Source organism: Temnothorax americanus, unplaced genomic scaffold, assembly GCF_048541705.1.
Source record: "Temnothorax americanus isolate GAGA-0224 unplaced genomic scaffold, ASM4854170v1 Scaffold37, whole genome shotgun sequence".
Taxonomy (NCBI): Eukaryota; Metazoa; Arthropoda; class Insecta; order Hymenoptera; family Formicidae; genus Temnothorax; species Temnothorax americanus.
In genome coordinates, this window is record NW_027509515.1 from 1,637,153 (window position 1) to 1,661,287 (window position 24,135).

The 24,135-nt window shown below is 37.7% G+C and overlaps 2 protein-coding genes across 3 annotated transcripts; one reads left to right on the forward strand and one right to left on the reverse strand.

Moving 5' to 3' along the window:
* Positions 1 to 4: 4 nt before the first annotated feature.
* On the reverse strand, positions 5 to 7,301 carry Neurl4 (neuralized E3 ubiquitin protein ligase 4). 2 transcript variants are annotated; one of them, XM_077414581.1, is made up of 13 exons: positions 7,013 to 7,301; positions 6,532 to 6,747; positions 6,008 to 6,454; positions 5,674 to 5,874; positions 5,356 to 5,581; positions 5,179 to 5,275; positions 4,920 to 5,096; positions 4,493 to 4,801; positions 4,205 to 4,398; positions 3,826 to 4,115; positions 1,286 to 3,756; positions 1,059 to 1,211; positions 5 to 983 (listed from the first exon to the last, which is right to left on the reverse strand). In XM_077414581.1, exons 1-13 carry the CDS (start codon positions 7,160 to 7,162, stop codon positions 788 to 790), a joined length of 5,127 nt encoding a protein of 1,708 aa, XP_077270707.1. In that variant the 5' UTR covers positions 7,163 to 7,301; the 3' UTR covers positions 5 to 787. The 2 variants fall into 2 exon arrangements, with proteins under 2 accessions (XP_077270707.1, XP_077270706.1); XM_077414580.1 differs by having other exon boundaries at positions 5,179 to 5,278.
* Positions 7,302 to 7,332: 31 nt separating this feature from the next.
* Positions 7,333 to 23,094, forward strand: LOC143901950 (retinaldehyde-binding protein 1). Its single transcript, XM_077414602.1, has 6 exons — positions 7,333 to 7,461; positions 15,421 to 15,837; positions 19,569 to 19,909; positions 20,876 to 21,004; positions 21,269 to 21,503; positions 22,842 to 23,094. The coding sequence occupies exons 2-6, from the start codon at positions 15,714 to 15,716 to the stop codon at positions 22,871 to 22,873; spliced, it is 861 nt and encodes a 286-aa protein (XP_077270728.1). The 5' UTR covers positions 7,333 to 7,461; positions 15,421 to 15,713; the 3' UTR covers positions 22,874 to 23,094.
* Positions 23,095 to 24,135: the final 1,041 nt, after the last annotated feature.

The window sequence follows — 24,135 nt, forward strand, 5'->3', positions numbered from 1 at the left end:
ATGATTTTGGTGGACGATTTGGCAATGCGAATTGCACTTGCATTTATTTCTACAACATAGACATATTACACGATTTCCTTTCCTATCAAATATGCTGCAGAAGAGTGCGTTAAAAAAATTGTGTCGTGTCTTAAGATTTCCTTATTAATGCGATACAATAAAGATTTGGTATATCGATTAGGCGTGAAGCGCGGGCGTCAAAAATACTGTGTTCTCTTCGCACAAGACGGCAAATCTCATCACCGTATAATAATACCATGCATGTATTTCACACACCATTTGTTCTCGTGAGCATTAACTTAGGCCAGTCTAGCGACAGTACATGTGACACGTGTGTGATAAAACGTTTAAAACTTACGCTAATTAAAAGTCTTTTACAGTGCATCACAAAATTGTCATATAGCTAACCAGCGAATCTACAACGAACCCTTTCCTATTGGATTCTATATGTAAATAAACGTAGCTATTATATAATTATCCATACTGTACAGTTTAAGCATTAAACGTTAAAAGATCATTAAAACCTCGAGCACAAATATCTTTTGGTAAGGTCCATTAACGGCTAAGCGCACACGAGGGAACTTTCGCGGAGTCTAACAAATATACAGCGCGATTTCGACGGAATTGAAATATATCGATCTCGAGAGTCTCTTACCACAGTTCCTGTTAACGAACGGCACATTGTATGTACAAATAGTCACGGTCCGATTGCGGGAGTGCTCGATGCGCACAAACGTGACGGGAAAACACAAGTTCACGGAAAACACTTTCGGAAATGGGGCACGGATTAAAATCCGTCCAGGTGAACGAGCAGAGCTACGATCACCGTGGCTCCGGCTTCCTTGGTGGCCCACTTGCTGGACTCGCAATGCAGATCGGTACTGTCCTTGTCGCCGGGACTAATCGTATACGAGCCGGGTCTCACTAGCAATTGAAACGCGGTCGATGCGTTCAGTTTCTTATTCGACTGCATATCGATATATCTACAAAGTTGAAAATTAAGATGTGACACGTAACAAATATGCGATAAATATGTAAAAGCGAAAGAAGATACGCACGGGTACTTTCTCGTGAATTCGTCGGACGCTGCATACTTGATGCTAGGCGAAAACGACACTTGGGGATTCTGATCCTCGCTCTTTGTGCCCGCTGTCAAGTTACTCAGGTCCAGTTGCTCTTTGGTCATTAGCTCTCCTCTATCCAGGATCAATCTGAACGCACAATATAACGTTAATAAAGAACAGACGACCGTAGGAATAAATCTAATTGTTCCAAGATTAATTACCTTATCGCGTCCAGACGTATGCCATAAAACGCAACGTGCCACTTATCCGTCGTGCTCTGTGGGATCTGATTGGCATTGATGCTCTGCTTCAGTGGGAACCTGGCCCAGCCGACCGGTATCGCGAATTCCGCAGGCGGCTCACCCTTCTTGCAGATCGCATTGTCGCCGTCCACTTTGTAGCACACGCTGCAGTAGCACAGTATCTCGTCAGTGGAGAAAAACTCGTCTGGCAGAACGAGTGACTTCTTCAGCTGCATGCACACCTTCAGATAGTCACACTTCCTGGACGACGCGACGACGGTGGACCCGAGTGGAGTGGACGGTAACGACGACGGCATAAATGGTACCGAGGACGCGTTGTACGGCACATCCCGTTGATTGGCCGTCATGTTCTGGCTCGGAGGTATGTTCCCGTTGAAGGAGTTATCCCGGATGTTGTCCCGACTCGTCGCGTAGGGCCGCGACTCGTGGAAGCCGGCGCAAACGTTGTTGGGAAGATCCGACAAATTGTTCTGCTGCGTGCTGCTTACAATATTGATTTGACTATTGGACGCTATGCTTTCGTTAATCGCGTTGTTGGCGTTCGCCGCGGTGATCGCCGCGTTCAAGCTGGTCATGTTACTCGCGCTGGCGACCATGCCTTTCTGTATGTTAATGTTAGTCGCGTTGTTTATCTCTACGTTTGTACATAGGGCGCGATTCTCCGCGTCGAGATTCGACTCGCTCGAATTGTTCTCGGGCTGCTTGTTCAACGTTGGCAGCACAACGTTGTCCAGGTACGCCTTGGTCCAGACACTTCGCTCGTTGCTGAGCTCCGAGCCCGAGTCCGAGTTGTTACTGTCGATACTCGATGTCGCTTTAATGCCTACGCTATTTTTCGCCACATTAGCGTTATTATTACTACCGAAGGATGAGTACTCGGCCTCGAGGTTGCCGTCCCTGGCGTTCGAGCTGCATTGACTCGGCACACTCGGCGATGTCGAAGACGGCGAGAGATCCGACGAGGTAGTCGCCATTGCGTTCTCCTTCTCGTGACACTCCAGATCGGCTTTCTCGCGCGAATTCTCCACATCCTCCGTTTCCACGCTCGCGCATTCGATAGGAGCCGCGAGGGCATTGTCAATTGCGACATTCGAGTAGGAAGGCTCCTCGTTGACTCCCGCGATGGACACTTGCTCGCATTGCCCGTACAGATCGATCACGGCAAAAACGTACGGCGGTAGATCGGTCGCGGCCACTCCCTGATCCACGTTGTTGATGAACAAGTGTAGCCGACTGTCCTCGTCGATCAGCAAGCCCACGATAGAGTTAAACTGAAGGTTCTCCAAGCCGGCGCCGTATTTCGTCTTCACCCTCGTGCCGTTGTGGAATATCCAATCGCTGCAGATGATCCAAGAGTGTCTCTTAAAGCCGAGCGCCGTTAACGGAAAGCTGGTCTGCTTCTCCGGCGATATGCAAGAAACGCCACAAAGGATATTCGATACCCAACGTTCGTTTAGCTTCTCTATTCTAACTTGGAACGGTTTACCCTTTATCAGCGGACGACTGGACATCACTACCCCCTGATTGTAACTGGCCACCCGCTTGGCGACCGTCTTCGTCTCGAGTTGAATGTTCCTACCGTGATTCTCGTGGAATTCGTAGCTCCAATCTCCGTCGCTGGTGGTTAAACCAGTGGCGGCGGCTTGCGTCGGCGTGAGCGTCGTCTCGTTAATCAGTTTCCCTTCGGACACATCGATGGACGTGTCCATTCCCGCGTCGTTTCTCGGCGGCATTGGATCCAGCAGGAGTTCCAGCGAGTCTTGGAGTCTCAAACTAGCGTTAGGGGATATGGCGGGATTCTGCTGCCTACTGCTGGTGATGTTCACGGCCACGGTGCTGCCGAAGAGCTCGATCACCGCGTACACCATCTCCGGCACGTCGGACGCCGCCACGCCCATGTCCTCGCCGTTTACGTAGAACTTCAGGTTGCCCTCGTGCGTGCGTTTTACACCGATCTTGTCGCCCACCCGTAACCAATCCAGGCTCGTACAGTAGTTCGAGGCGAGCGCGAAACCCATGTGTCTCACCTCGTTACCCGTCAAGTACCAAGCGTCGCTCGGAATGGACGTCAAACCAGGTACGAGATTCATCGACGTCAACCAATTGCCCGTCTCGTTACTCAGGACACCTATTCTCAGGCAACCGCTCCACTCACGCGCCACTTCCTGAATGGCGATCTCAAACAGCTCGTTATTCTCCAGCGCTGCCTCGCTCAACAAGACAGCATTATTGTATTCCCTACATCTGGTCGCCACTGTTCTGTCGTTGTTCAGTTGAATGTTCAGTCCGACCGACTCGTGAAACTTGTGTAGAATCTCAGTTTGCACCTGAGGCTGAATTACCGAAGTCGGCTGTTGACTAATACTGTTCTCCGATGGCAAGTATTGCTGCGTCAAAGGGTCCCTCCGCTCGGGCAACACGATCGTCACCTGAGATACGATACTCGGGATTAATACGCTAAAACACGATTGCCATCGAACAAGCATATATTCTTATACCTGTGCGCATTGACCATACAAGTCGATCACTGGGTAAACGTTCGGCGGTAAACTAGTACAGGCGGGACCTTGGTCCACTCCGTCCAAGAAATAATGTAAGGAGGAATCCGAGCACCGCATCATTCCGATCCGATTACCTTCCATCAATTTATCCAAATCGCAGCTGTAGTTGTTACGCAACGTCACACCGTCACGCATTACTGTCGACCCGGACAGCATCCACGTATCGTGATCGATGTCCGTCATCGTAGACGGAAATTCTAATTCATCAGGTCTTATCACAGTGACCCCTATAAGTAGTTTTATTTTTGAAAAATTATGGAAAACTTTTATTACATTTGGTACATACTCGTCATGACAACTAGGATAGAGCAATTACCTGCTTCTATAGCACCGGACCATCTGGCAACCATTTTATCTATCGTCACCTCGAACATTTCGCCATCGCGTAGCGCGCGATTCGCAATCACAATAGCTTCGTTGAATTCACCCAGGGCTCGCGGCCTGGACGCCGTTAAACCGTTGTTCGTAATCCGCGCGTTTTTACCGTGTACATGATGAAACCTTAGATCGCTGTCAATAGATTTACACAATGTAATTCACATGTGGCTCGACGATAAGCCACTGAATTGTCAGGAAATTGTACTGAATTGTCAGGAAATCATACCTATACAACGTCGTATTGCTAAAGCTCGAATTATTTGTGGTCGGACTGTAAAAGTCCACGTTGTCGACTATAGTGGCTTGGGCAGCCTGCCCGTAGAGATCAATCACCCCGTAGACCCTCTCGGGCACGTTCATCGCAGCTACACCTTGATCGGCGCCATTCACGTAAAAATGTAGCGTCGCGTTGTCCTTCCTCATCACGCCTACGCGATCGCCGATCTGCAGACGGTCCAGATTCTGACCGTATTGATCTATCATGGTGGTACCGTTGTGCATCACGCCGTTGCCCGTCATCATCCACGTGCCAGATCTGCAACCGATACGAGCCGCCTTCGAGCAATAACATAAGCGGATGAACAACTCACCGCACATACGGTGGATTGGTGGCGATAACTGCGTGAAAACCGCTCGAGACTGGCCTCACCTACCTGACATTTGTCATGGTAAACGGAAATTCCAGTTCCGTCGGGGAATGCGTGGTGACTCCTATCTCAATGGAACCGGCCCATTTAGTGACAATTTTGTCCAGTCTGACTTCGAACAACTCATTCGGCTTCAATGGCCTCGACGTCAATACCACGCCGTTATTGAAATCGTCTATGGCACTGCGAAAAAATTTACATCCTTTGTTAAGAAAACGCGTGCGATTGAAAAATTGTCAGATGCAGCGAATGTATCTCTGTTTACTTGGGCCTATGCGCTGTACGTCCATTGTTGATTACGTCAGCGTGTGTCCCACAACAGGGATGGAACATCAGTCTATCAGGTAGCTCCTCTTCACCAGCTTCTATGAAATTTACATATGTCATAACGTAGCAGTTTTTATTTCTGTGAAACTTGTCAAAGATCCTATGTATGTATTACCTTCGCTGTCTAGACCTTGTAGCTGCAATGTGTTTCTCCTAGTGACTAGATTCTGCTCTTCTCTCTCGTCGCGATCGACAATGGTTACTTTCACGGTCATTCCATACAGATCTATCACACCCCATACGCCCGCCGGTACTTTAGCAGCGACACCCTGATTCAGGCCATTGATTAAGTAGTGAAGATCTCCGTTACTTTGCCTAATCATTCCCACACGGTCCCCTTCCTAAGAGAGGACGTAAAAAAGAATAACGGCTTAAAGAGAAAAGCAAGTTTAAATTATAGATTCAGCGTTGTAGCTCTGGCCTCATCACATACCCGCAGTTCGTCCAAGTTGAATTCGCCGTATTCCCGTTGCGTACCTTTGCCGTTTGTTAGAATACCACAGCCGGACATCATCGTTGTACCTGAACGCATATTGGTCATCGTCGCTGGAAACTCCAGTGCCGTAGGACTGTGAGTGGTAACACCGACCTCTATACTTCCCGACCACTTGTATACTAGCCTATCTATTCGTATCTGCAACATAGCAATTTACAGAGAAGATAAGAGTAAGTCTTGCTATAGAATCGCAACAGCTAATCAGTCTTGTTATTGCAATTTATTATGTAAATACTTTCTCGCAATTGATAAAATCAATCCGAATGCTTGCCTCAAATAATTCATTATCTCGCAGCGGCCTGTGAGTCATTACGACACCGTTGTTAAATTCGTCGAGCGGCCTTCGCCTCTCGGCGGTCCTGGCGTTGTTCGAGAGCTTCACCAACGAGCCAACTCTCTCGTGAAACCTCAACCTGTCCTCCCTTATCGCGGCGGGAGTTGGATTCTTCGGTAAATTAACGTTTACATTGACACTTAGATTAACGTTTAAGTTAGCGACTAGATTTGTTGTCGAGGAACTAGAGGTCTCCCCCACAGCGTAGTCATTATTAATCTCGACTTCGTCTTTCGGCACGTTACACAAAGCGGCAAGTCTCGGGTGAGCAACGCTGACCTGTACGCAATCACCGTACATATCTACAACGGCAAAAATACGCTCCGGAATGTTGCTGACCGCGACGCCTTGCGAAACACCGTTGATGTGGAATACCAGCTCGTGCTACAATTGCAGATGGAAGATTGTCATTAGTTTCTCCGCGAAACAACAGATACGGGCTAATGAACCGTGTGAATTACATTGGACGTCCGCATGACCCCCAAAGTGTTCCCCTCCACCAGATCAGTAAGATCCATCCCGTATATCTCCACGATGCGGTCGCCGTCGTGAACTATGCCGGAGCCGGTCATAATCCAAGATCCGTGACGGAGGTTTATGGCACAGGATGGTATCTCCAGGGTCTCGGGATCGCATTCCGTTACTCCAATTTCTATGCTGCCGCTCCACGATATGATCTGCGCAACCACCATTTTTCCAGAGTTAAATGCAAGTCAAACTTTAACGCACAATTATATATATCAGCGCTTTTGCAACACGCTACCTGTCAGTGTATCTCTAAAAATTAATTAAATTAAACACGACGAATGAGGTAAATAACACATGTAGGATATTTATCGACGAACAACACCGCGTGCAATTAACGTTATTTCATTATTCTGCGTTATATTTTGTCGCGCTGGACGGTGGCCGGGAACGGGCCGCAGGCGTGCGCGTGCATACCTTCTTGTCGATGGTGACTTCGAAGAGCTCGTCGTCCTGGAGCGGCTTGGCGCTGAACACCAGGCCGTTATTGTACTCGGAGAAATTGCGCGTGGCGGTGCAGTTGTTGTTGCTGAGGGTGACACGGTGGCCGCATCGCCGATGGAACATGTCGAACGCAGGTCACCCTGTGTTATGTTGTGTGTCGTGTCGCGCGTCGCGCCGCTGGCCGCGTCTCGTGGATCTCGCGTCGACCGTCGACCGTCGTGCCGTGCCGTGCGACGTGCGGTGCGCGGTGCGGTGCGGTGCGTGCGATCGGTCGGCCCAGGTCGGCCGTGGTCGACACTGTCGACAGTCGACATACCAACCCAGGCGCGCCGCGCTGCGCTGCGCCGCGCCGCGACGCGTCGGCACCGCCGCCCTTCGCCCTCCGCCGCTGCGGGATCGGATATCGGGGATCCGCGGTTTCGGTAATTATATATTTCCTGAAATTTTGTAAATTTGTATATTTTGATACGTAGAATACATGTATATATATTCTGAGAAGAAAAATCTCTCGTCGTTCTTTTGTTCCGTTTGTTTATAATTATAAGATAAAGTGGAGATTACAAAATTTCAGGAAAATCGGAGGTGAGAGCGTTATACTGCACATTTATCCTTTTTTTGGGTACTCTTTGCCCCTGAATTGAATAATTAAGTAATAACTGGGAACGCGCTGGTCGTCCCTTTAAATTTCTTATAGCTTTCTCGCTTCATACTATTCCCCTTATTTTCCTTTCCTCTGAAAAAATAATCTGCGTTTATTACGTTTTACGTATGGAAAATGTGATATAAATTTTTTTAGTAATATTAATATTTTTGTTATCGATCAGCTTATGATTAATAAGAAATATTAGAAAAAATACGCCGTGTATACAATAAAGTTTCATACAGCAGAATGATTTGGTGCCTTTGGTGGGCCCATTTCGCAATTGAAGGGCCATCTAGAAACTTACTGAGGGAGCATCACGCCATATGAAGCAGTCGATAATAGTACCGATTACTCTGAGAGATACCGACATAACTATAATTAAATTATAGTAAATTCGGTTTTTTTTTAATCTTTAGATCGTTTTAGATCTAGTCTTAGACAAAGCCTAAATAGTTTGAAGATTCCATTCAGCCAATGAAATAACTGTCAAAATCGTTTATTTATGAATACCGTATCCTGTGATCTGTTTAAAAAATGCCTTATGTCCCGATTTATAACGTCTTTAGGACATTACAGTATAGACCCTCATATAACATATAAACGGCGTTCTTTTATTATATGAGTCTCATAAATTAATGCGAATTAATTATGTATGCATATACGGATATTTATATTTATATAAAAGATGTAAGAGTTTTATTATAAAAAATGTAAAATGAACATAAAGGTGTAACAGTTACGCGAACTTGTGTTTATATGAGGGTTTATTGTATTTTAAAATGTTTTCAAGGCGTCTCTTATTTTAAATCACTTTTAGATATATTGCGAAGTAAAATTTAATGATACGTAAACTCGTTATTATATATATAAGAAGAAAAATATGAAAGAGAAGAATATTGCTTAATAAATCGACATGTAAATAATTTAATTACGCACATTCTTCGATTTACGCGGTATTTTTTATACATAGTTTTTTACGCGGTAAATAAACCCTCCATTTTACGCAGTTGATTTACGCGGTTAGAAAAATGTATATTTCTGTGGTATTTATTGTGGAATTATTATGTAGGGTGTTCCAGGTTTCTCCGTAAAAACTTTAGTAGTATGTTCTATATATAATCAGAAATAAGAAAAAAAAGTTACATAAACATAGGTATCAAAATACTTTATTAGAAAGTTATAGCAAAAGTTAGAATTTCGTATTGAAGGAATAATAACGGTCTTGTCACATAGACAAGTGACACGCCGTATATTATAACGTAGGTAAGCGATATGTCGTTCGATGATATTTATCCTATCCGCTTCTTCTAGTCGTGCGTACTATTTGAAATGATTGAAGGTGATCATAAAAACTTGTACGAATGCTAGTAGCGAGCAGTACTATGTAGAATGTAGAACATTATCTCAAAATGCCGTGAGTTTTCACAAACGATCACAAACGATCGCAAACGAAGAATATATACGGCTGGCACAGGCTTTAATAACAGATATAAAATTTTGAAAAAATTTGTATGCACTCTTGAAATATAGTAAAATATATGGGAAAAGTTGTTCATCAATTGACTTTGTCGTTTTCCTTTTAAAAATCATTCATTTTAGGCCCTGTCACATTAGGGAAGCCCATTATTAAACTTCATCGAATGTAACGTATCCAGACAATTTCGTCGTCACAATGGGGGTTAAGCAAGCACTGCTGCTTCAAACAGTTCAAATCAATTCAAACAAGTTTCATAGATACGGTCCACTATGTTATGTGGCTGCGTTCAGCAAAAAAAGCAGCTCAATAAGCGCTCAATATGATTCTTTAATATGATTGGTTTTTGTTTTCGATTTTTCCTCGGGTAGGATAGAAATTAATTGTAATGAAGAATCATTGAGCGTTCACTAACCTGCTTTCTTCTAATTCTAAGAAATTTAAGAACTTTATCTTGGATATAGAAAAAGATAAAAAGTAAATTAAACCGACTAAAAAGTAGATTTCTAATTATAATTCTAAAAACTAGAAAAATGTAAAAAATAACAAACCGAGATTAAAGTTAATCTATACTGGTTGGAATGAACAGTAGTCGATCAATATGCTTGAAAAATTTGTGAACAAAAGAAATTAATCTTACGGTGTTCTCCAATCGCCGTAGATTTTTTTCGTCTTTAGAATCAGTCTTCCGGAATTCGTTGCCACAGGCTGCATTCCGATATTTACTGTCAGTACTGCAAATCTATATTTTACGTCACGTATACTATAGATTTTCAGTACTGAAAGTTACTGACAGTTACTACGTTTACGCGAGCGTTACTTCTGTAGTAACTTTACGATATATTACTCGTTTACGCGGAGTAAATTATCGCAAGTTACTACAAAATCCCGTTTACGCGAAGGAAAATCCTGTTTACGCGAAGGAATTATCGTAAGTTACTACAGAAGTAACGCTCGCGTAAACGTAGTAATATAAACGGAATAAAGAATATCGGACAGCCTCTAAACATTGCAGGAACAGTCCGTTTTTAAGGAGGTTCGAAGGCTACAACAAAATGCAGAGAGTTTCATGAAATTTTAATATGTTGTTCTGGAATGCAAAATAAAATTATGTGAATTTTTTAGGAATTTTTCACCGTCCCGTTTTGAGAAAAATCTACTCCAAAAACTTAAAAAGTACAATTTTTGGATTAGATTTTTTTCAAAACGGGACGGTAAAAAATTCCCCAAAAATTCACATAATTCTATTTTGCATTCCAAAACAACATATTAAAATTTCATGAAACTGGCTGCATTTTTAACATAGGTTTTTATGGGAAATGATATATTGCATATACCTTCAGAATGAAATAAGTGCAAAAAAAATGCAAATGATAAGGAAAGAAAAATATGCACATGTAACTTAATAATTTACAAATAAATGAGCGAAAGAAAGGGGAAGGTTACCGCACATTTCGTAGAAAAATTAATTATTAAAGCATAAATTGCTTGATTTTTCATCTGCTAGACTGCCACGGTCGTGAACGACGTGAATTATATACGCACGCGGCGACCAATCAAAGCAATCCCCTTCATTCCCACTACTTCAAACGCTAGTGCGCTGTTTCCAGAATCCCCGCGTCCCACACTCCTTCCGATGAAGCCATCGAACCTCCTTAAAAAGATTATCGCGTGACCCATATCACGTGACCTATATCACGTGATCAAGTTTGACGCCCAAATCGAGCGTCGAGCGTCAGCATGAAAAGGCACCTTTATATTTTAGATTTATGAACAATTCTGAAAAAATATGTAAAATTTCTCAAATAGTTTTAGAAATGATTGGATGAGGATTTTTGGGATATTTCAGTATGCATATGTAGAGTACGTAACAATTTTTGATAAATTGCGCGGATTTTTTCACATTTATTCAGATTTTTACTAAAGATGTGTTGGGAAAAATCTGAAATAGTTCATTATTATTTTGTCTGAGTTTTTTTTTAAAACGTTCCAATTCGTGTAAAAAGTCAGAGAGATTCTGAACATTCTGAGAAAGTCTTAAAATTTTTGTAGAAATTCTGATTTAACCCTCAATTAGCACACATGTGCTAATTCGCACCACTTTTTTTTCGTTCAGCACTTATATATTTCAATTTTTCATATAAAAATTATTTCTTTTTCCTAAAAAAAGTGCACTATTCGATTGCCAGGGAAATTTTACATAAATTTTTATTAAAAATGACTGAGATACGACAGTTAAAAGTTGTCAAAATTTCAACTCGCACTAGTGTGGCATTTGAGGTGGCCCAACCGAGGTGTGCTAATTGAGGGTTAAGACAAATGCACTAATGCTTACGTCTGGATACCTTTATCTTTTTAGCTTAAATAAGTATAACGCGAATTAAAATCAAAGGTAAAAATATAATACAAGAAAAATATTTTTATCTTTAATTCTTTGATTTTAATTCGCGGTACTACTAATTTAAGGACTGAAATGATAAAAATATTTAGACATAGATACGTGTCTAGGCATTGATAATTGGTACATTTACCTTAATAACATGAAAAATTTTAAGACATTTTTCCACCAGGGTGCAGAGAATGTAAGGGCTTCTTAGAGAATAGTACGAAGATTTTCTATTAGAAGAGCCAAATCACACACAGTCTTTACTAATATGTTTATTTGCAATTACGCTTGACGGGTTCAAATTCTTATAAGGATGATAAATATTATATCGATGAATATAGCTTAATTGTATTGACGTGGACGAACGGGACTTTGAAATGCAAACTTAACTGAAATTGTTTTTTACACATTTTATATTTCTGCTATAACTTTTTAATAAAGCATTTTGAGAGAGAGAGAGACCTATGTTTATACATTTTTTTCTTATTTCTGCTCCTAGGACGTACTATCAAAGTTTCTACGGAATAATCTGAAACACCCTGTACATTAGTGAGCCGAAAGTTCTTACTTGATTGTACTCATTATATTATTCTGACCTTCTTTTTTTACTTGTGGAGAGTACATTAAGCTTATCCGCATAAGTAACAACAAATTTATTTTTCTGCATTTCGTGCAAATAAACCAAAATAACTGAGAAATAAATATTTTTACAGGATGAACGTACTTTTCTCTTACGTTTCTTTTTGTACTGGCACTACATTTGCGCAAAGTTCAGCCGTGTAAAAAAAGCCACGTGGAAAGAATACTCCGCGTAAATCGAGAAGCACGAGTATACATGACATTGATATGTAACGATCTACTACAATAATTGGGGATTAGTCGATCGTTAGCTAAATTATGTATTATTGACATATCGATTTATCAGATAATTCTAATTTGAGATAATTCTATCTCACATTTTTAGCCTTACGTTAAAACGTTTCCGAACAACTTCGCTTTAATTATGACAAGGTATACTGAATAATGCAAATATTATAATGCCAGATCAATTGACAGCAAATGTTTTATCTATCTTATCTATGTTATAATCATAATTGATCACACTGCAAATCTAAGTGTGTTATTTTAGCTCAAGTTCTTTTTACACATTTCTTGCCGTTTTAAAACATTTAACACGATTGAACACATTAATTTTTAATTTAATATAATTTAACGTGTTACATGACGTAATTTAACACATAAAGAAACATGTAAAAAGAGTTTCAGTCTAATGTGTTATTTACGTGCGTGTAAAAAGTAACACACGTGCACACACACACACACACACACACATACACACACACACATTTGCAGTGCATATATGTCATGTATTTTAATTAATAAATTGTACATTATCGTTTTTGTAGTTGATAATGTAAATAGCTGTATACGCTACAAAAAATGTCTTTTATAAAAGACAACTTATAGACGTCAGAAAATCTTGAACACGTCTAAGTTTTTTTTTAGTATAAAAAGTTCTAAAGATACTTTAGAAAGATATCTTTGATCTTAACATTTTTTAAACATGCGTGTTGTCTATAAGAATCCTTGAGATAAAAAGCTACTTTAGCCCTCACGCGAGTCCAAAGACACTAAATTGATGTTTGTAATATTCATTATACCATCATGCTTTCCTGGATCTACTACCTAGACAAAAATTGTTGAATTTCTTTCTTTGTATACGTCTTTATTTTTATAAATTCAGAGGGTCGATCATGTATCTTTTCCTCTAGGGCGGAAAAGTGAAAAGTGAAAAGTTTCATTTAACTATATACTATTGAATAGAAAGAGATAGTCACATGAAACTTTTCACTTTTCACGTTTCCGCCCTAGGGGAAAAGATACATCGATCCCCTGTAACGAAGATTTATATAATAGTATAATGTCTTCGCGATAACACAATAATGTATTCGTGTTAATCGCATAAAGTACTTATTTGAAGACGCGTGTTATTTTAAAAACTGTCTGAAATATCACAAGGAAGAAGAAAGATGTATAATTGTAATTCTTAAATAATTAATAGAAATTTTTGACATAAAAGCCGTACTATTTTAGTTCTATGCGAGTTCAAAGATCTTAAATCGGTATGAATTATATTTATGTTTGCCTCGATCCATAAAAATTAAACTTTTTTTTTATATTTTTGCTATTATAAATTTCGCAACAAAAACTTACATAATGGTAAATATCTTCGGTAATAATAGCTTTTGCTTCGATTGCACAATTTATATATTTATTTGAAAGATGTATAAAAAAACATAATTAAGAATTTTTTAATTTTTATATATATAAATTTAAGTTTTTAAATTTTTAACTTTTTTTAATTTTTTGTAATGATTATTATTAAATTTTCATTAATAATTGTAATTGTAGTTAATAATAAAAATGAACCCTAATCCCTCCAACGTTTTTTCCGCCATTTAATCAACGAGATTTTGACTGTTTGCCGTTTTGAAAGTAGTAAATGAGCTAGGGCTCTGAAATTTCTACCTGATGTTCCCTACTATAACAACTTTTTTTAGGGGTGGGGGGGATTATCCCACGGCCGTTGGTTTTCCGGAACAAACGACCGGAACAAACGACGTTAGAAACGCGTGGGACACGAAAGGGCATGGTTGGAGGGATTAGGGATTAAGAAAGTTTTTATTAAAATTTTTTAGATAAAAATTTATATTATTTTAATCCTATACGAGTCCAAAGATCCTAAATCGATATTTATTATGTCTTTCAATTTTTCCTATATTACTCACGAGATAAGCTGATAGACCTGAGCGATCCTTTGTTATCGCTAAATATCTGTACATCTCTGTAACTGTATATTTATATACCTACATATATGTACAGATATTGTTAGAGACATATGTGATAGTTTTTGTTTGATAGTTGATAAAAATGTAAAATCGAGGAATGCGCCGATGTGGAAATATATTTAACCCGTATCGTACGAAGCTTGCAATGGGAAAGAGAGAGACAACAAATAATTATTTAATATCGCTTATATAAAAGTTTACTTCGTAAATCGATTAGTCGTGAGTGTCATCAAACTTTTTAAATTAGCACACGGTGTACTCATAAAATCTGTTATTGACCATCGTACTTTTATCTTCGCAGTTAATCTACCCTTCCTCGACTCTTTAGCACGTCAACATATCGATTCCAATCAACGGCGTGTCGCGATAATAGATGCCGAGAAATGATTGTTTCCGAAGAGAGATTCCTTTGTACAAATCAAAGTCTAATTATTATTCTCATAACTTTGTTGTCGATTATCATCCTCTCTTTTGTCTCTCTTAATCTCTTTATCCTTTTTAACATATAATACTAGGTCAGTTTTTGACGAACAGGAAGACCGACTTATTCGTTCCGCGATGGAAGCCACCGACAAATAGTTGTTCTCGCAAATAAAAAATTCTCCCATTATAACCATTATCATTTTTATTAACGGAAAATAGATTTATGTAAACGCAGTATAAAGGAATTTTTTTTCCCTCAAGAAAAGAGTGGAAGAAGAAATCTTTGATTATTAGAAAAATACATTAAGCGAATTAAATCTATAATATACATATTTATGATTTACTGCTGACTGTTGTCTTTATTCTCTCTACAATCAGTCAATTAGCGCGATTCGTCTTATTGTTAGACCATGCGGATTTGGCAAACAGAAAAATCGACCATGCGCATAATCTCCGATAAGAGATGTTTATCGGTTAATCTTGTTATTTTTAAATATGAACAAGTTTCTCGAATATCGTTTATATTCCATTACAAATGTTGGGGCAAAACTGCCGACGAGATATTATTTTAGAGGTCTGACTTGAATAATTAACAAACATATATAGACAAATGGGCAGCTCTTCCCCTACGTACGTCTCCTGGAGGCAACCGGCGCGAAATCAGTGCTACATCCAGATAGAAGCGCGGAAGACACAAAACTCGTAACGCCGGAATGGACTTTGAGCGGTCAAAGATTGTCCCGAGACGATACACGAGAGGTACTCCTCCTTCGGTGGTGGTGGCTGTAGATAAGTGTCAATCGTCCTGTTGGGGACGTCGCTCGGTCGTCAGTTTGAGAATAGAGCCGGACACAGAAGGGAGCAGCTGGAAAACAAAAAGAAAAAACAGATCGTGAAAAATGGCTTTTGCTATGTCAACGGATCCACCCGGGCCGGAAGCCCGGGCCTTGGCCGAGAAAGAGCTCAGGGAAACTGAGGAGAACGTGAAGAAGGGCATCGAAACTCTGAGGAAATATCTCGAAGGTTTGTGAACTCGTCATTTTTTCGCAATTTAAATCTCTGAAGCACGTAACACTTATTCGAGTATTTCTATTTCTTAATTTGCGAAGTCTTTGTGTTTCTTTTTTCTTTGCTCTTCTACTAGCAAAATATTGTTTAGCCTCTTTTGTCGTACGTATTCCATGTTATTCCTGAGGAGAATACGCGTCTTTGTACATCGTTACAAAAATTTGCTCCTTAGAAAATAAATTCTTCTACGAGGTATTCGAGTCTTTCTATTCTATATTTATTTATTTATATTTTTTTAAATTAATTTAATTTTTTATTACGCTTTTATAAAGGTTCACATAGTTATAATGATCTTATAATTATTCAGATAATTAAAATGTTTTTATAATTAATCTAATAATAATTGTAAGATTTCGCTGTATTTTAAAGATATTAGTTCAGAAGAATCTCTCGTAGAAAATATCATTTATCAGATATTTCACCCGATAGTTTTTTACAGAAAAAGAAAACCAATAAAAAATTTTATTTTATGCATTTTCTACTGGCAAATATATTATTTTAGAATATTTTATGATATATGTACAATATATTCCATAATTGGCGACTTTAATTTTTACAATTACGATATTCTTTATTGAGTTTTAAGTCAATCTTTTCTTACAATTAGCAAAAGTGTTGCAAAAATAGTGTCCGAGTTATAATTATTGAAAAGAAAAGTCCGTTTGCAAACTAACAAATGATAAAAATTTATTACTTGGCTAATTTCTTTCGCGCGAGTGAACTTTTCTTCGCAATTTATTTAGAAATTTAGTTGGACATTTGTTTGCTTCCAATTAAAAGTGCGATAATATGTGGGGGAAGACAACTGTAAATTTAATATAAGAAATCGAATAAACATTTTCGAGCTCCATTCACCGTCAATAAATCATATAATTTGCTACGAATTTTATCTCCGAACGAAAGATTAGCCTTCTGCGGCCCTATTCTCGAATTGTTTTCATGAAACTCGCATGCGAAATTCAATGTTTTTCAAATAGAAAGTCGCATACGAAAATTACTAGGGCAGGTTCGAGAATATGGCACTTGAGCTCAGAAATTTACCCGATGAGATATATAAATACCGCTATTTTAAGAGTCACAATGGATCGACTCGTATCGGCAGGATATCGAGATACAAACTTATCGAAACTGCATAGATATAATAAGAACGGTCATTCGCGTATTCTGAGAATTATGAATATACTTATTTAGCTTTGCACAATAAATATAGCGTTAAGTTATCTCGAAAATTATAGAATTTGATGCGGACTCGTGCGTCTGGAAAATTTCACGTATCACCAAAGATTAGCATTATCGCGTTTTCTTTATATATATTTTATGTCGATTATCCATTATCGCGTTTGTACGAGTTATTTCGACTAACAAGTAAGTGATAAATATACGGCTATTAAAAATTAAAGAAGAAATATATATATATTTTTTGCGATAGCGAACGTCTGTTTTTTTAGTAAAGAAAGAATCTATCACGCGGATAGCCACATGGAGTATTCTTTCATATGCAAACGAAACAAGTCGTTCAGAGATTAAGAGTTTTCTTAATTTATTAATGCCACTTAAAACAAAAATTATTATCGAGACCGTTTGAACGACAGAAGCTGAATGGAGCTGCCTGAATAGATGTATTGATAATGTTGAGGTCAGCGCTGTGACACTCTGATAATCTCGTTTTCTTTTATCTTTCCTCGCTGCAAACGCGTGCACAGCAACGGGGCCCGACTCATCTTAACGGAATTAAAATCGAACTTCTTAAATCTTAAACCGTGACGTCGACTCTTAAAATTGCTACTACACTTCACATCATTACAAAACACGCGGAGTTTCGAGCGCCGACCGTCGCAAAACATCTCAAAGTCTAATGGTCTGTAGCCTTCTGTTAATCGGGAAGTGAGAAGTAATTATTAATTTTAATTTTATATGTGAAGATAAACGAAAAATGCAGTGTTGTTCGCTACGCAACACGTTTTTTGCGACAAATTTCTGAATATTCAAAAGCAAATGAATGCATATACTCGCTTTACGTAACTTAATTTGTAGTCCAACGTAAAGCCGTTTGTAAACGTCACGCACTATAAAAACAATCTATGGCGACAGGAATGTATTAGGAGATATGGTTAAGGAATATGTTTTCTTGTCGTAAGTGTCCACACGCACGCGCGTTGCGCGATAAGGACAATTGAACGATAAAAAAAATTTTTTGATAAAGCGATGATCGATGAAGTCAAGCGCACCTTGACCCCCGGGCATGTGAAACAATAGTAGGTGCACACGTGATATCGCGTCGGCGCCGACCTTTCAAGTCGGTAAATCTGATTTTCGAAGACACTTGACGCTTGTTTTCTAAAATAAATGTATATCTCGATGTTACACGGAGTCGCATATCGAGACGTTGAACTCCGGAGGCGCGTATATCGCTTATATATCGCGTAATAAAATTGCGGTGATTATACAATCCCTGCAGCGATAAGCTAACTGTCGCCCAGTTTTTTTCGGCAATTGGGCAACTCTTCGTATCTGTCGCTATGCGGATAAAAATTACAGGCTCCGAGAGCGCGCGTATTTATCATCGCGGATGTCGTCCGCAAATCGTTTTCGTTCGCGCCGTCCCTTATCCGTTTTCGTTGATCGGGATTGCGCATTCGTGTGCACGAGCATATCTGTTTAAACTTGAAATGGAGAATAAATGGCGACCCTCGTGTGCAATTTCCTTAATAAGGAGCACAGAGGTGATTACTTTAAGAATAGGCATCGTGACCTCGCACGCAAAGTCGCCCCGAAGCGATCTGGGTGGCTTTTATGCCGTGAAAACGAGCGTGGGACGATCGACGAAGGCTAAAATTAGCGGTTTTTTTTTTTATAGTGTTTGCGCACTGAATGATTAATAATTACAAATCAAACTCGCCGATTGCTTCGTTCTCGATCGTTCATTTTTATTCGAAACTCCGCCGCATTGTAACTTTTGTTGATTGTGATGACACACGCGACTTGACTGTGTACCTTGATCGAAAAGCACACTATACGACAACGTGACGGTACGATACAAAGTCCGATAATTCTGACAGATAAGAGGAATGGATCAGCTGGCGATGAATCATTAGTCGTCATTATTGTTGCAAGAAGATGCGCGCGTACCGGCTATTCATATTAGCCACGTGCGCAAGATTGCTGCGTTAGTATCGCTAAAAATGGAAAATATCTAATTTAGTTCATGGAGTGACATGGATCTATAAAAGTTATTTTTTTTTTAAGAAGTCCGAAAAAGGCGCCAAGTACAGGCGCCTGTCCATCTACGAAAAAACATGATATTAGAAAATGGCATCAAGTAGAAATAAATCTTTGAAAAAAAGATGCATATTTTTGAAAAAATTAATCAAAGTAAAAAAAATATTTAATGTAAAAAAATTTGACGCTGCTACATCTAAACATATTCAAAAACAATTAAAATGTATGTTTATGTGTAAAATGGACATAATATATATATATATATATATATATAATATGTTTTAATATTAAATATATAACAAATAATATATATTAATATATTATATAAATTTAAGTTACTCGATGTAGCAGCGCTTAAGTTTTTTGCATTGAATGTTTCTTGGATGTCTTTGTATCCTTTTTGTTTTATTTTTACGTTCATACACCATCGATGTTGTCAAAGTTAGCAAAATCACGAATTGTTTCAGAGGACAAAACACTCTATTATTGTACCGATGATGATTTCCTCATGATCTTCCTCCGGCCTTGCAAATTTTATCCGGAGAGCGCGCTGGAGCTAATGAGACGCATCGCGGACTTCAAGGTGAAGCATGCAGTTCTGCTGGACAATTTGTTGCCGAACGATGAAAAAGAGGCCTTCACCGAGCACAATATCATTAACGTGTTGAAAGACAAAGATCACAAAAATCGCAGGGTGATGGTAGTGAATGCCGGCAAAGCCTGGAATCCATCAAAAGTCACCTGCGACCAGATATTTCGTATGTTCTATTTGATACACGAGTTGGCCATGCAGGAACCGGAAACGCAGGTACGAGTGAAATATCGTTATTATTGCGTCTCTCCTCACATAAACACGCAAAAATAATTAACACTAAATAATTAAATTTAGATAATTGCTTCAGATATAAATGTATATATGTTACAATATTAAGAAATGTGAAGGAGCTTAAATTAGACATTTTTTCTTAAACTTTTGCATATACAGGTCTTCGTATACTGTGAATCAATGTGTACTACAAAAGTATAAATTAGCTATAAACACGTATGCACGTATACGTGTATATAATCATCGAGCTGAACGTGCGATAATCCACGATCAGCAAAATTCCATTAACTTGACTGTGCAAGAAAGAAACATAAAGTTTCGCGATCAATCCCAGAGAAAACGAAAACTTTAAACAGCATTGATATATTATAATTACGCACGCACGCACTGTTAAATTCGTAGTGTCTGATTATACACAATTTGATATACTCATTTTTAACCGTTTCTATTTTGAACCATATAGGTCACCCCACTGCTCTTACTCAATACGTTATAGTTTAACTGAAACAATGTTAATTTAATTAAACCAATGCATGGAAAGTCAAAATAATACTGTTTTGTGTTGAAATAAAAAATTTCAATACACATGGTAGTTAAAAATAACAAAATGTTATTCAACTCCAAGTATTGGTTTAAACTTTAGTCTTTAACAGTGCGTTAGTTAAATTTAGTTAGTAACTAGCAATAACTATTTTAACAAAGTTAAGCGTCAAATCTAATTTTGATGGATGTAAGCGCGAGTCAGGCATGATTGCACTTTGTTCGCTTGATAAGAGATCCGATGAATAATCTAATATCAAAATACAAGAGAGAAAGAGAAAAGGGAGAAAGAAGGAGAGAATATTAAACCTTTTCTCGTCAAAATAAAATATGTCGGAAATATTAATTAACATTTTAAAATAGTTTTGTTAATTATTTAATTACAAGCGTTTTTATTCTTTTTCCTAGATATACGGCACGGTGGTGATAATGGATTTCGATGGGCTCTCCATGAAACAAGTCACGGGAATGACGCCATCCTTCTGCATGAGACTCCTTAGTTTTATTCAGGACGCGATGCCACTGCGTTTAAAAGAGGTTCGTATTAATGGTATACCGAATAAAATTGCTTCACAAAATTACTTTGAGAAAATAAGAAGTTACCTGCTTTTACGTCCTGCAATACACTTGGATCGAATATCGATGAGAATAAATATTATCTACTTGCTCTTTCTTTGTGGCTCATGTGATAGTAATTATTTTGTGTATTTTTGAAAATCAACTGTCATTATATAAATATATTGTATATTTCTAATTATATAAATATGTTGCACATTCTAATTGTACTCGATGTTCCTTCAGGTTCACTTTGTGAAACAGCCGTTCCTGTTTACCATGGTGTGGCAAATGTTCAAACCGTTCGTCCGAGAAAAATTGAAAAAACGCATGTTTTTCCATGGCAGCAAGATGTCCGCGCTCCACGCGCACATCCCACCGAGTCATCTGCCGAAAAACTACGATGGTGAACTGCCAGAAATAGATTACAGCGGTGCCGATTGGTATCCAGTGATGGTTGCTAACGAAACTAAAGTTAGAGGTATAAAATAAATCGATATAAAGAAATGTCTATACATTTATAAAGTCCTTATGCAGCTTTAAATTTTCATAACGTCCGTTCTAAAGCTGGGTCTGCACTATACATATAACAAAACACGTTATATAGCAAAGTTATACAACTTGTTACAAAAAGAGAAGAAAAAATGTTATATAACATGATGTTATTTATTTTTTCGTGTTATATAGCAAGTTATATGTTATTCATCAGTTGTTGGTAAAGGTCAAAGGAAGTTATACATCTTTCCTATATAACATATTTTAGTCAGTCCACACTTGAAACTTGTTGTAAAACATCAATTTGATTTTATTCTGAAGTTCAGTCTTGCTCTTACTGCATCTCAAAATGTTGCGTCCTTTCTACCTATCTTATGGCCGATTTTGTTTATGAGGTGTTCAACATCAGAACTTGTCATCCTTGCAAAGTTTTTGAAACTATTATACCGTCACATCGAACTTCTCTCATCAATAGATCTCTATCATCTCTTTCAAGATCTGCCAGAAGGATTGTACCAATATATTTTTTCGAGCTTCTGATGGTCGCACCCAGAATCGCCTTTTAGGACTAAAATGTTCAGGACTGATATGTTGTCCAGCCAAAATTACACAAGCTGCTGTTGCGAGACTTGCATCCTCTACGTTTGACGTCATTATCAATAGAGATGTGAAAAATGTTTTACAACTTGTTACAAAAATTATTTTTACAAAAATAGTGTTATCCAATTAAGTTGTACAACAATGCTGTACATTTGCACAACATGTTAAAAACAAATTTGTTATATAACGATGTTTTGTTATATAGCGTAGACCCGGCCAGCTTTATAAGATTAATCTACAAAAATAGATTATTGGAAGAATTTATTTTAAAGAGTTTTACATACATTTATTTCAGACTGTTATTTCTCAATATATTTATTAGATATATCAAGATACGATTTTGCAATTTTATATACATACGTTTTGTAGTTGATTGACAATAATATGTCGAATCACGTTAGATTATCTAAAGATCGTCTAAAGAGCAAAATTTTGTTGGATAAACAATAGTCTCAACGTGTTTTCATAAAAAGAAATCTAATGAACTCAATCTGGTGAATATGTTGACCATGGGATTGATCCACCTTTTCTAAATTATTTGTTAGGAATTTAAAATTTGTATAAATAGATCACTCAAAATACATATTGAACTTTGCTAAAATGCAATTTTAATATTATTTACAAATTAAGTTTGTTATGTGTAGAACGGAAATATTATAAAAGTTTAAAACTGCATCACACATACACACAACTATTAACTAATATTTATCTGTTTATTTTACAGAGTGGAACACTTATGGACGTCGCAAGAATTAATAAACTGAACTTTCATGAGATAGTTGCTGTAGATATTGTTAAATATGTTTCTTTACAATTTAAATAGATTCCAAACTATGGACAATTTAACGTATTGAGTATATGATATTTAAAACGTAACACAACATATTTTATATATGAACAACCATTTTTTAAACGAAATTGTATTTTGTATTTGTGTGTATAGTCCTGTTAATAATAAAAAAATTGATAACAAAAAATGTAGTGCGAATTATAGTAATATTCAACGAATATTAATTAATTCATGATTTATAGATTTGAAATTTTGAATTATGATTATATTGAATTTTATTACGATAACTGAAGTACAAATATTTTATAGATAGTGTAGTTTTTATATGCATAAAAATAAACATTATTACTTTTATTCTTTCTAAATAACTCTTAACCCTTTTATTCCCAAATTATTTAACTACAAAAATTTGTTTGTATTTTTATGTATATATTACGTGACAAATAAGCGAATTTTGAAAATATTTTGATATTTTGAAATGTTAATTTTGAAAATGTATAGTAAAGACTTTTCCCCACGTGTTACCAATGAATAATATATATTCACAGATATAGAATGGAAATATAGAGACCACACAGTAATATTTTATTTTATAATTTATAATATCCACTACAATGGAAACGGATTAATACAAGAATAAAGCTATTAATTATCGTATATGCAAATTCGTATTTAAAAGCTAAAAAGTATACACTCTTTTTTTAGCATTGTATAATATTAAATTAATAAAGAGGTTCGAAAAAGCCGCGTATAATGTGAAGTACCTAAATTCTCGATCCAGATAGCGAAATCTGTCAAGAACAGATTTTAGAAGTGCCTGCTGCAAATTTTGTCGATAAAATATCAGCAGAAAAATATAACAGAAAATTTGCTAACAGAACATAATAGCAGATTGACTGCGGAAACTGAACAAAAAATCTGCTATTTCGTAACCATTTAAATAGTGTATTTCTTAAAATGTTTACAAAATAATAAATTCTGCTCGGTTTCTACCGACAAGTTGCTGTCAGATTATATCGTTACGCTCTGCCGGCAAAACACGAATTTAATGCGGACACAGATGATATCAAATTTGTTTTGATATTTGAGCAAATCTGCTGTCAATCTGTTGTTATACTGCAGGAAAAGTTTGATTTTTGGGTTCTTGTGGGATTCAATCATTCACTATTTACCATAAATAGTCGATGTTGAAAATTATTGAGGGTTCCTTATTAACCTTATAACTTAT